Genomic DNA, 12,735 nt, shown 5'->3' on the forward strand with positions numbered 1-12,735 from the left:
AAAACCTCCTGCCCTCGGCTTTGCACTTATAACTCAACTTGAAGTGCCTTGGTTAAAGGATCGTTTCACGTGCAGTTGGACAAACGGTCGTCTTGTTTAGCACTTTATGAGTTTCTAATGACGGCATTTCCAGAGAAATGCCCTAAGAGATCCGCCAAGGGGAACAGTCACTTTGACGGCATACTCAGTGAAGCAGCATTCCTGGGTCAGAGGTCTTAGGAGCAATGAGACTTTGATGTACAGTTATTGCACCCCAAGTCACAGGATGTTGTCTCCTCGACTATTTTAATCTGCACAGTTTGTCAACGTGACACATAACAAACTGTGGTTTCCGAGAAATGACGCCAGCTGGTAACCACAATTACACGCAGTATGACTTACTTTAATAAAATGTTACTTTAAAATATCGGCAGTAAGATTTCAAATGAAGCTCCATAGTTCCATCACTTTCATTTACTCCGTTAACAGCACCAGAATCCTTCGACAGGAGCTTCACGATGACAGTATATTGACTTCTACATTGCGCGGCACAAATTAAGAATATGACTCAGTCTTGTTTCATAGAATTTCTATTCACTGTTCAGTTGCTAAATAAGAAACGCCAGCTCAAAAATGGCGTCCCGGAGATTTAAAAAAAATCAGAATATCAACATTCATCCATTATCTTACTGACTGTCGCCTCACTGCAACAGCGAATATGGTGCTTAAAAGGCGTTTTCACATATTTACATTCAAGCACAAAAAAAATACAATTCTATCATAGCAGCACAAGCTCGCCAGCTTCGGAAATATCAAACAGACAGGAAATACAAAGAGTCTGCACATGTAGATAGCACACATTATCACAAATATTAATTATATCTGACATTGGATTAAAAATTGAAACAATGTATCAAACATCCATAATGTGGTTTTATTTATTTAAGATTTTGCTTTTAAAAAAATTAAAAATCCAGATTTAAGGAAGCGATTTTTTTATCGCTGCCCTTTACTCCTGGTTAGTCCAGTCTAACTCCAGACACATATTTACTTCTACATATTTAATGTGCCCGCTTATAAATAAAATTGCATACATTTGAACCTTTCAATGAAAAGAATGGAGATTTGGGTTAGAGTGCATTCACTCTCAGGATTCCTGCATTCATTCTATACGATTTCTAAATTGGCCTTAAGTTTCCTTCACACCGTTACATACTCCTTAAAAGTGACAGTTAGGCAGTTCGCTGTGACATCTGTGATAATCAGATTGCCCAGGTATGGTTTGAGGCCAGTCCAAGGATATTGTTGCTCCCCCTTTGCCGTTTCCTCTTTCTCCTCAGCCTCCGCCTGCTGTGTCGTCGCCTTCTGAGGCTCTGGCCTGGACTTTACACAGCTCAGATCGATTGGCTGCTCGGGACTTGAGTCCAAAGTCCCATCAATTCCCTCATTCCGATAACTATCGATCGCCTGCAGCTCAATGAGATCATCCTGTTCCAGCTGTACGGCGCTCCCCGGGACGCTAATGCTTCTACACGTCGGCGGCTTTTTGGCCTCTCTGTCCACGATAGGTTCTGACAGATAGCGTTTCCTGGATTTCGGGAGTTTGGAGTATAAACCGTCCCTTTTGGAAACCTCCGAATCACAGGCCCATCGCAATGGAGTTGGTTGTTCACATTGCTCAGGCGCCTGGGGACGTTGTTCCTTTGGAATTCTCACCTCTTTCCCTCTTGCTATTTCCTCACTTTCTGCGTCGGCTACCTCACCGTTCACGTTATTATTTTGTGCTGCAGGTTCCGCCTCTTTAACCACCAAAGTCCTAATATAACCATTCTTATCGGCCACTGCTTCTTTGTTTACATTACGAGTCTTGGCCGCCTCGGGCCACCCATTTGCAACATTATTAGCCTCCAACTTCTCTGCTCTTTCCTCAGCCGCCACAGCTTTGGTATGTCCATTTTTAACTATCCATAGCTCGCGGTCTCCAGTCTTGCTTGTCACTGACTCATTCCCTCCATCCCCGTTCTTACTGTGTTTATCCTTCGCCGACTGTAGCCCATTATCCATATATTTGCTCATAACTATGACAATCCTGCCGTTTTTGTTTTTATTTTTTACTATTTTCATTCTACCATTCATGCCATTGCTTTTCACGCTTTGCTTGGCTAGTTCTGGCCCCGTCCCGGATCTCGAATCCATTTCCTTCATTTCAGGCTTCTCTATGCCTTCAGACTGGGAACGATTTCCATTTTTGGCACCATTGCGCAGCGCTTCATGTTCCTTAATACTGTGATGTTGCTCCTGATTTCCTTCAGTTTCGCTCCTGTGAGAGTCGGCCTGTTGGTTAGGATACATGATGTCTGGTTGGTAATGGTGATGCTTTTTGCTGTTAAGCTGGTAGTAATGTTTAGTGGCTTGATGCTGACGCTGTTCCTCGGTGTTACAGGGTTTATATTGATGAAGCTTCTTACTGTTCAGCTGATACTGGCGTTTAATGGGTTGCTGCAGGATATCACTCTTGGACCTTTCTTCTTCCACATAATTGTCCTGCAGCTCCGATGGAACATTTGACCGTCGAGCAAAAGCTGGTAGCTGGAAATGGAGAATAAATTGATAAGTATTATTTGGGTTTCAAATTCTGGTAAGTAGCTTATAATCAATTAACTAAAGAGGAGGAATACAACTTAGATCTGTATACCAGCTCCACATTTAACCACTGATCAATGAAATTTAAGTTGTGTTCTTAGCTACCTCAGTAGCAAAGCTCAAATTATATAGACTTAGATTTCCACCTTCTTACTTGTTTCACTTCCCTGGTCTAAAAGTTCCAACTCCAAGCCCTAAAGCACAGGCATATGGCCAACAAGGTCTATTTCACTATCAATCTGCTTCATATGTTAAGGAGGAACCTGTGACATGTCTTAATCATTGATTACTTCTTACTCATTGTTTCAAAGCATGAGATGCCAACTGTTCTTACTAATCTATTCATTTATGAGTATAAGTGGTCTCACAGTAATCAACATCAGCTTGTACTTAGTAACCCAGTTGATGACCACTACTTTTTGTTTAGTTACTACCAAAGTTGCTTCGGATTCTCTATTTATTAACAAATCTGAATAAGTTAACTTGTACCTGGTCTTTTTAAATATATTTTATGATATTTGGTGACTACAGATTGCAAATTTGGAACATTAAAGATTTGAGATTGTATTGCTAAACAATAGTATTGTTAAAGTACATCTAGATAATTTTGTACTCAAATTTCCATTTGCGTCCCTACATCTATTTATGTCTTTCAAGAACATATTCACTTGCACTTTAGGTTTTGTGTCAACATCACTTTATAATATAACATTGATATTTACATAGTTGCTTGCTGTAAGTGAGCATAAGGTTTGACTGCGAATATTTATGAAACTCAATTTGTCTTGATTAAATGGAGCAAGGAAATATGTGATGGATTGCTCTAATCTGGTTCATATATAACACAAACAAATGAGCATTCGAGGGTTGATATTACCTGAACTAGTAGGTGTTTTGGTTTGGGTCCTCGTTTACGGTAGCCCATTGATTGTTCTTGTCTTTCCCTGCGGTCATAGGTAAAACAGTCAGTCTTAAAGTTACTGGAAAAATTAAATTCATAATCAGTTTACAAAATGTTTTCTATGTCCACTCCTGAAAAGACCTGATCTCTTTGGCTGTGCTAAACTTTGTATGTATCCTACAACACCCTAACATAATGCAAAATACTTTTAATTTAAACAGTTTCTAGGTGCTCAGATTTTTAATTAAATGTTTACACTTGCATAACCAACTGAGTGATTAGATATGAAGTCAGAAATTGCTGGAAAAACTCAACAGGTCTGGCAGCATCTGCAGACACAAAGCAGAGTTAACATTTCAGGTCCAATGACCCTTCCTCAGATTACATTGTCACAATACACATCAAAGATATGGTGTTGCAGATTATAAGTAAAGCTTTACATATTATTGTGTCAAAGGGGCAAGTTCCTGACTTGCAATGTATATTCAATTAAACAAGTTCACATTAAACATTAAGATATCTGCCCAATAAGCTATAACAATATTATTTCTACATAAAATTTTAGTGAGAGAATGTCTTAGATGACCATTATTTACAACTGGTAAGTCTGGGCCTAAAAGAATGTCTGTGATCTGACAAATCTGTATATGCTAAGCAGCCTTTCTTGTTTCTACATGTGCACTAATAAAAAAAAAACATCACTTCTCATTTACTGCGCATTTTCCAGTTTATTATTGGTCTCTGTACTTATTTCCAGATTTTAAATGTATAAATGCATACTAATTGTCTGTTCCTCTGAAGTATACTTTGAGAGTTCACTTGGGTGCCGTTATAGTAATGTTAGGGCTACTTCAACCACAGAATAACACAACAATATGTCCACCTCCTGTCAGCTTTCTAATAATTGTTCTCTTATTGGTCATTTAAAATGCACATTTAAAAAAGAGCATCTAACAGCTCACTGTTTTCCTTGGTTCCTTTGGATAGTTTACAAACATTTCATCTGATAGTTCATGTTATTATTTTGCCATATTAAATGAGTTAAAATAAGTGTAGCATGCAGTTAAGTCCAAAATGCATCAATACGTTTTGATCATTGTTTTTATTCTGCATAAGACTGGAATGCATTGTATTAAATCTCTGCATGGAATTTTACTATCGACGTAACTGAAATTAGACTACTGAGGCCTTGAATGCAACAAGTACAGTGATACTTTGGCAATTGTTACATTGCAAGACTGCACTCTTATTAAAGTTATTTCTTACACAAAGTATTATGATTTCACTTGGGCTGTATGTTCATCAGTATGCTCCTGTAACCCAGTCAAAATATGCAAAAGTTACAGGTTAGCTTAGTTTGAATAACTGCAACCGACTTGTAACTGGCGGCAGGTGGAAAGGAGAAACTTCAATTTCACTCGTTGGCCCTCCTAGTGTGCTGTGTCTCTTTAATTCAATTTAAACGAAGAGAACGCGTACTACCTATGCCTATACGCAAATGCACGTAAGCCTCTTTTTAAAAATGTATTGTTGACTTAGTCTAATTATTTCTGTTCCATCAAGATCTAGTTATAAGCAACTTCTTGTCCCTCCCACCATGTTACACGCAGCATGATTCCATTTTATTTATTCACATGATTGCAAGCAGCTATGGCAACCCCGTGAGCTACTCACCAGTCGGATCGATTATCGTGTAACTAATTAAAAGAGATATGTAACCCTCTGTGTCCTTTTTTCAGGTTACAGTGTTAGTTAAAAGCAACGTTGCCCCTTTAAAATGATACTTGCGCCATTGGCAGGTGTATCAAGGAACAGGAGCGTAGTGAGGCCATTAGAAACAGGAACACTGGTTAGAAGGACATTGTGTAGTCTGACAGCCCAGAACCTCCCTACACGAGTCTCACTTCGAAGATAAATGCACCATCTAGCTACGATCTGGAACATGGCAGCAGTAGTCACATCACTATTGCAGCTGTGGTTAAAAGGGAGATTTTACAAACTTTTACATTCCAGTATTTATTGCGCCAATATATCTTATCAATTTCTTATCTAATGTCCTTGCCCGATTTGAACTTCAGTAATGACAGGAAAGGTATTGGCATTTGGAAGTATAACGCTACCAGCTGATTATCGATTTCCCACCCCATCCCCCTTACGGTTAAGGCCATCTCAACATATTTCACCGTGGACTGGCTTTTGCTAAACTGCGCTCAGAATAGATCCCAAGGACCCAGGCGGTGTCTTAGACCACATCTGCACCGAAACATCACCGTGTTCTAATCTGGTTTCATTTCGAAACAGTGCAGCCCCTCTACTTTCGAAAGCTCTGAGCTTTTAGCCTTATTTATTCTTTGTTGGTCGTGTTTGCGTTTATGTACAAAATGTGTGTGTGTGCAGACTAGTGGCAGAGTTCTTTCGACCCTTCTGTTTTTCTTTACCTGTGCTGGAAAGCCAGGAGCAGCCGAGGGTCCAGGATGTTCTCCTCTGGCTCCCACGTGTTGTATCTGCGGAGAAGACACCAGCAGTTCACTCAAAACCTCTCCAAATACCCAAGCGGAAAATTAAAACGAACTAGTGCTGCTATTCTAGCAGTGTGCAAGGGAGGCCATTTTCACTCCATTCACACACACTATCATATCTTTCACAGTCCATTAAGACATTCCAGGACTCTCATTGGCCATTTTTTTGTTACATTGGTTTAGCTACTAATAATTCACTGATGGCATTTGTCAGAAGGGAATTGATTTGACTCCCATATGATTCCTCCAGCCATGCAGACATTCGGACGCAGTAGTTTATCTTTAATATTTTAAAAAATGCAAAAAAAAATGGGACTCACTTGGGAGACCATCCCCTCCATTTCACCAGGTATTCGACTTTTCCCTGCGGAGAAATAAAGACAGCGTTCGTCACTGAACAGCAGAGACAGCACTATTCCTGATCAATAACCTGGAGGGATTAGTGTGGAGGTGGCCTCTAGCCGGTCACATTTACCTTCCTGATCCGTTTTTTCTCGATGCTTTCCACAGCAAATACGTGCTCCCCTGCGGCTGGTAACTCCATAGCGATGCGAAGAGCTGAACGGACGCCGCTTGACCTCTGCTAACTGCAGCTCGCTTCACCCGGAAGGGAGCACTCCTGCTGTGGGCAGTCACGGCTTTCCTTTCGCTCTTCTTGTTTATCTTCTTGGCACCCTTTCTGGGCGGGCTTTTTTTTTCCTGTCCTTTCGGTTCTAGACTCCGTAGTCACAGACCCGTTCTCTCTCTCTCTCCCCCTCTCCCTCTCTCTCTGCTGCAGAGCCGGCAACGCAGAAACGCAGGCAACACAACGCTGTGGCGTCAGGATCTGGAGCTGTCAATCAGCTCAGCCCCGCCTGAGGTCGGAGAATCTTACTACAGCACCAAATACGGGCAAGACGCAGCCTTGTATGGTAATGGCAGAAAGATAAATTCTGTTTTTCCAAATTAAGACAGAACGACATGAAAATGAACATCAGAAAATGGTGCTTCTCCCCATCCCTGTCCCTCTCCCTCCTCATTGGGACTGTTGTCTCGCATCTAAACAATGTAATTCCCCGAGCTCACAGTTTTGTTCCAGTGCAATGTGCAAATGTCTTTCGTGTCCTCTTCTAATTGGCTATGCATCGGGCTAGCAATGTCTTGCGTTCTTTGAGAAACCTGCTTCGTTTCTGACAGACATCAAAACGCGTCACTATTTTATTTAATTTTTCCCTACTACCCCATAACAGGGGCTGCTACGTTCGCCCTTTATTGCGCATACATTTTGCGAAGTACACAGTACCGTGAGTCAGCTTGTAACCAACCCCCCCTCCCCAAACACATTGAGCCGATATAATGCACGATCATGGCAATAGTGATGATCATAGCACCGTGCTACAGTGTTAGTCAATGTTCATTTGTCTCAGTGGCTTGTAATTTAGTGCTTTCCACCGTGGTGGAGTGTTACATGATAGAACCATTGGAACCAGCACACAATACTCTTCCTCATTCAAAGAGCAACCATGGCTCCTTCTCGTAGGGCATTGCCAATTTCAAGCTGTAACTCTGCCAATATTCAACATAGGACACAATACCGCGGGAACAAGTTTTGCTTTACTATTTGTGCGTGTATCTAAGTAAATATGAGAAGCATCAGTCAATGTGCATCGGCTGCTTTTCAAAAAAAACAATCGCTGAACAATTACTTATACAAGGTGAATAGAAGCCTTGTCTGGGTATTAAGTTCGAATGGATGATTGAAGGAAACTCGCAATGATTATTAATGCAATTTCCATGTCCATTTCTCTGGGGTCAATTTTCGAAACTGAAAAGCTGAAATGAAAGAAATCCACTGGCACAAAATTAGAAATTGAAGGATCTCAGGCAAACCGCTTGGGAGAGGCAACCTAGTCGCTGAAAAGCGCAGCGTATCCCATCCCCCTCCCCATAGCTCTTGACTCGTATTTATCAACACTCAAAATGCTTCTGACACAGAATGCCCATATTAGGATATTGGTCACGGACGAAATGTAGAAGCATTGTTGCAAACCCCGGATACTTCAATGATTGCAGAATACTTTCTGTTGATTTCAGGAATAATCGCTACACTTACACGTTAAAAAGAGAACAAATAAATGGAACAGCCATTTAGTCGGGTGTTCATCTAACCCGAATTTCGCTTGCAATAGGTGTATTTACTTGGAGAAAAATGTCGAAACTGTTATTTTGTGTCCTGATGTCCTCGTAGCGATTAACACGTGGCTAATTGGCACTTTGCGACACTTATTTTAATCATCCAAAGTAGATCATGTCGCTGTCTCCAAACCATCTCCCTCATGATGCAGCGCACTGTTTGGTATTATTGGTATTTTACATTCAAATAACGCCAGTCAATGAACCAATTCACACATGTCTTATTGCTGTAATGATAGCTTGTCTTCTTGTGGTGTGTTACTATTGGCCCTTTGGGCATAAATGGAATTATCAGCCGAAAAGCTTTGTCACCAAAAGGTTAAACGTATACCCAGTAAAAGAAAACGAATCAAGTACTAATCAAGGACATACACAAAATATAAGAAAAATGCCCATGAATGGTCATCTTCAGCACCCAAAGAGTGCAGAGGCCCAGGAATGAGAAGTACTTTGAGATCATTCTTTTTGTTGCTAATAGTTTAGTGTTTATATCAGCATAGTTGTCACTTAAAATGGATTTTTACATCTCACTGAAATATTTTTGCAGTTACCCACCCCACACAAAGATCTGTGAATATATGCTTCAGTATAGTCTGATCGAAATTTACGTTTGCTACATTTACCGTGGAATATTCAGACTTGCTGGAATAATTGGATGCATAGTCTTCCTGCTCATAAACAAATATAGACTCATTCCAAATCACAAGATCCACTTCTGCTCGTGATGGTTGCATGATCTAGATACTTCCTCTGGTGCAAATGCATTCCATGTAAAGCCATTTTAAATTGTTGGAAATTATAATCCAGACGTCTGGCGCCACAACCCTGAAGATAGCCTAACTTTGTTTTAGCTACACGTATCTTTGCATTGGAGAATAAGGAATACTGATGTCTATTTTTCTTACTGTTAATAGTCATTTATTATTCTGAGTAGATTAGTTCCATTGTTATTATATTCAGATATTTTCTAGTCCTCGAACAAGGGAACAATTCAGTATGTTTATATTCAACAGGTTTGATGTTTGGACATTGAGTATGAAGATTAATCAAAAATGACAAAGATTCCCTCGACTTGAATGTGGATCCTTGGCATTTGGAGTAAGCCTTACATCATTGTTCTCAAGCCTAACTATGTTGAATAGAAAATATTGAAGAGTAACTAATTCCATGAAGAATAACAGATCTACATTATGGTTATCAAATTTGTTAGTTATAATCATTAAGTAGAAAGATTACTTGCAATTAATTAAATACTTGTAAGTTTAGATTTGGCAAAGCATGCATGCATCCTTTTATCTTAGTAACGTGCAACTTACACATGGCACTAAAATAGTGTGAATGCAAAGTTGCAAAAATTCTCATACAATTGGATCAAATGATCTTGATCAACAGCAAATATCATGATCCATATGTGGCATCCTTACTTTACTAAAGTGATACACATGTTTCTATGTCTTTCCACATCTTTTATTTGATACCAATGCTCGTATGTTTGATTTCCATCCATCTTAGGACTTCGCCTACTCTGCTAACATCCATTAACTCTTAAGTAATCTACTGAGAAAGACAATGGTTCAGGAAGTCTGAGGACAGGCATTTCTAAAATGCAGAAGTTCAGACAAATTTATCAATGTGCTCCATTAGATAACAACTTTTCTTTATTCTACAGCCCATACACTTCATTGTAGAAAATATTCTGTGTTATGGTAATAAAATTTGTTAGTTATAATCATTAGGTAGAAAGATTACTTGCAATTAATTAAATACTTGTAAGTTTAGATTTGGCAAAACATGCATGCACCGTTTTATCTTAATAATGTTCAACTTATACATGGCACTAAAATAGTGTGAATGCAAAGTTGCAAAAAAGCTCAGAAGATCTTGGTCAACAGCAAATATCATAATCTATATGAGGCATCCTTACTCTACTAAAATGATACACGTTTCTATGTCTTTCCACCTTTTTTTATACCAATGCTCCCTATGTTTGATTTCCATCGATCTTGGGGCTTCCCTTACTCTGCTAACATCCATTAACTCTCAAGTAATCTACTGGGAAAGACAATGATGGGATGTCCAAAGTATGTCAGCTGCTTGATTTGTATAAAATAGTAATTCTGGTATTAAATTTATGGCTTATAAGCAAATTGGGCAACTTTTAAAAATCACTTCACATTCTTAGCAATTGTTGCTCCCCAATGAAATGAATAATTCCAAGTTCCTGGTTATGAATTCACAGATGAATTCCCACATTAATGTATCAATCTCAAATGATGTTCTCAAACTAGTGACACAACAGTGAAAATAGTGAAGACAACGTTATCTAACATAATATGGCATGACAATGGTTTGTCACTTTTACACAAAGATATCAATTGAATATCGTCAGCCTCCAAACTACATTTAGTGAATACTGATATTTGTACAATACGCAACATAGTTTTCTATATAGAAACTTGAAGTTCATTCTCTATTCAAGAAAACCTTCTGGTTCAAACTGTTAAAGGGCAATACTCTTCTCTATATGATTGAACACAATCATCCTATAATTCACCATTTAATGCCATTTCATATGCACTGCAACAAAAAGTCTAAGCAATGTTTTCCATTGAGATAAAGTAAAAGAGATCATCAATGCTGTTATCATTAGATGATGGCACAACTATCACTGCTGTAGAGGGGAAATTGAACTGTTAAAGATAACTTTATGGAATGAAAATTAAACAGTTGCCCAATTTCAGTCATTATGAAAAAACAGATGGTATGTTTTTCCAACTGTATTAACAATGCCCTGAGGTACAACAGCTTTGGCATAGGGTGCATATATTTCCTCAGGAATGTTTAAGGATCCAAATGCCTTTAAATTGCACATTATCCATTATTAGAGCAATCATAACAATGGTCCAGGAAGTCTGAGGACCAGCATTTCTGAAAGGCAAAAGTTCAGACCGTTGTGCTCCATTATACAACAACTTTTGCATATTTCTAGAGCCTTTACACTTCAAAGTAGAAATTCATTCCGCTTGAGTGACATTGATTCAAGTTTCAACTGGTGACCATGGATTGATATTTTGCCATATCTGATGATTAAATTAATTTGAAGTTTTGGAACACCATGTTCTATAATAACTAGTATTATGAAACATCTATGTTTTTGGATAATGTTTCTGTTGTAGTATATTGAGTTTTTAATGGCACTTCCAGAAACTGTACAGTGACCAACAAAGATTTATGATAATTATCATTTAAGAGTCTATCATAAAAAAACACTCATATTGTTATACCGTTCACATTTCAGTCAATGGAACAATTTTAATTCCGTTCAGTGATAGATGGCTACTATTATCTAAATGATAATATCAATTTTGATCATGTCTTTCGGAAGCCCTTGGTGAGGTAGATTTTGGATAGATGTTATACAGCGTGACCTGACCTCTGATGTTCTCAGCTACCATGTAGGGCATGGGTAATGTCCAACATATATCATTTTAAAAATAGTAGCTTCATGTAACGTACTTTATGTAGAATGTCGGAAACTTCATAAACGCACTCCTATTATGAAGGTTCATACAAAGCTCAGTCGGAACTTTTGTTAACCAGCTGTCCAATATTACCCCCAAAAATGTTGTTTTGTGTCATTGGAAATCACCTGTCGAAGTCGTAAAGGTATCATCATGTATAGCCCATATCAGTTAGAATCTAACTGGTTGTTATTTTCAGGCACGTGAACCAAATTATTGGAATGATTTGTTTTGGGCTTGCTATTTATTTAGTTAATTAATTGATCAATCGGTCAACAAGTACTGATTCCCCAAATTGTGGGTAGCGAGAAAAAACAGTACAATCCCTTTTAGCTGTCTAATTACAGCCTTCCCACCACATTTGCTTGCAGATGGCACCAATGGATCAAACAATGAAGCGGGGTATGGAAGATACAGGCAGGGGACCCTCCGATTCTTCTTTCAACAAGAGTACAAATTGGTCAAGCCAATTTCAAAGCATTAAAACACCACTCACTACTTAATAGATGCATTGGTTGTTTGTAGATAGTTTATGAATAGGTTTTCATGGTAGAACAATTATTAAAGTTAATCGCTCTTAATTATATTATGACGCCGATTTCAATGGCGATACTAATTCAAAAGTGCTGAAGGACCGAGAGAAGGGAAGGTGTGGTATGTCTGGGGCGCTGAGTGCACACCACGCATTCATCTCCAATGTTTCTTCAAACTGGTTTGAAAACGTCTCAAATTGAACTAAAATCGCCTGTTGACAGAAAGCAGATGGCGACCCTTGGTTGAAACGTGGCGTTTTGTGGTGAACACGCTCTTAAAGGTTCTACCGATGATTTTTTTTTCATCATCATCCGACATTGTTCAGCACCTCTAACTTTTAGCAATCTCCTGCGAACTATCTGATAACACTACTCGGCTTCGAGGAATTTCAGCATATGTAAAAAAAATAACGTTTTGGCGTTAATCGCTGATCTGAGCAACTGATGTGTTATCATGTGACAAATAT

The 12,735-nt window shown here is 38.8% G+C and overlaps 1 protein-coding gene and 1 long non-coding RNA gene across 2 annotated transcripts; one reads left to right on the forward strand and one right to left on the reverse strand.

Moving 5' to 3' along the window:
• Positions 1 to 438: 438 nt before the first annotated feature.
• On the reverse strand, positions 439 to 6,952 carry cbx4 (chromobox homolog 4 (Pc class homolog, Drosophila)). Its single transcript, XM_020512316.2, has 5 exons — positions 6,518 to 6,952; positions 6,363 to 6,406; positions 5,962 to 6,027; positions 3,500 to 3,566; positions 439 to 2,568 (listed from the first exon to the last, which is right to left on the reverse strand). Exons 1-5 carry the CDS (start codon positions 6,584 to 6,586, stop codon positions 1,180 to 1,182), a joined length of 1,635 nt encoding a protein of 544 aa, XP_020367905.1. The 5' UTR covers positions 6,587 to 6,952; the 3' UTR covers positions 439 to 1,179.
• On the forward strand, positions 6,804 to 12,238 carry LOC125485839. Its single transcript, XR_007264536.1, has 3 exons — positions 6,804 to 6,953; positions 9,228 to 9,312; positions 12,107 to 12,238. It is a non-coding gene; the product is annotated as an uncharacterized LOC125485839 (long non-coding RNA).
• Positions 12,239 to 12,735: the final 497 nt, after the last annotated feature.

The sequence above is a fragment of the Rhincodon typus genome, chromosome 23 (assembly GCF_021869965.1).
Source record: "Rhincodon typus isolate 14 chromosome 23, sRhiTyp1.1, whole genome shotgun sequence".
Lineage (NCBI taxonomy): Eukaryota > Metazoa > Chordata > Chondrichthyes > Orectolobiformes > Rhincodontidae > Rhincodon > Rhincodon typus.

Coding starts and splice junctions, on each gene's coding strand:
- cbx4 (XM_020512316.2), bottom strand. CDS start 6,586: ATGGAGTTACCAGCCGCAGGGGAGCACGTATTTGCTGTGGAAAGCATC. Junction 6,028..6,362: donor TGGAGGGGATGGTCTCCCAA/GTGAGTCCCATT, acceptor TCTTCTCCGCAG/ATACAACACGTGGGAGCCAG. Junction 2,569..3,499: donor CAAAACACCTACTAGTTCAG/GTAATATCAACC, acceptor CTCCATTTCCAG/CTACCAGCTTTTGCTCGACG.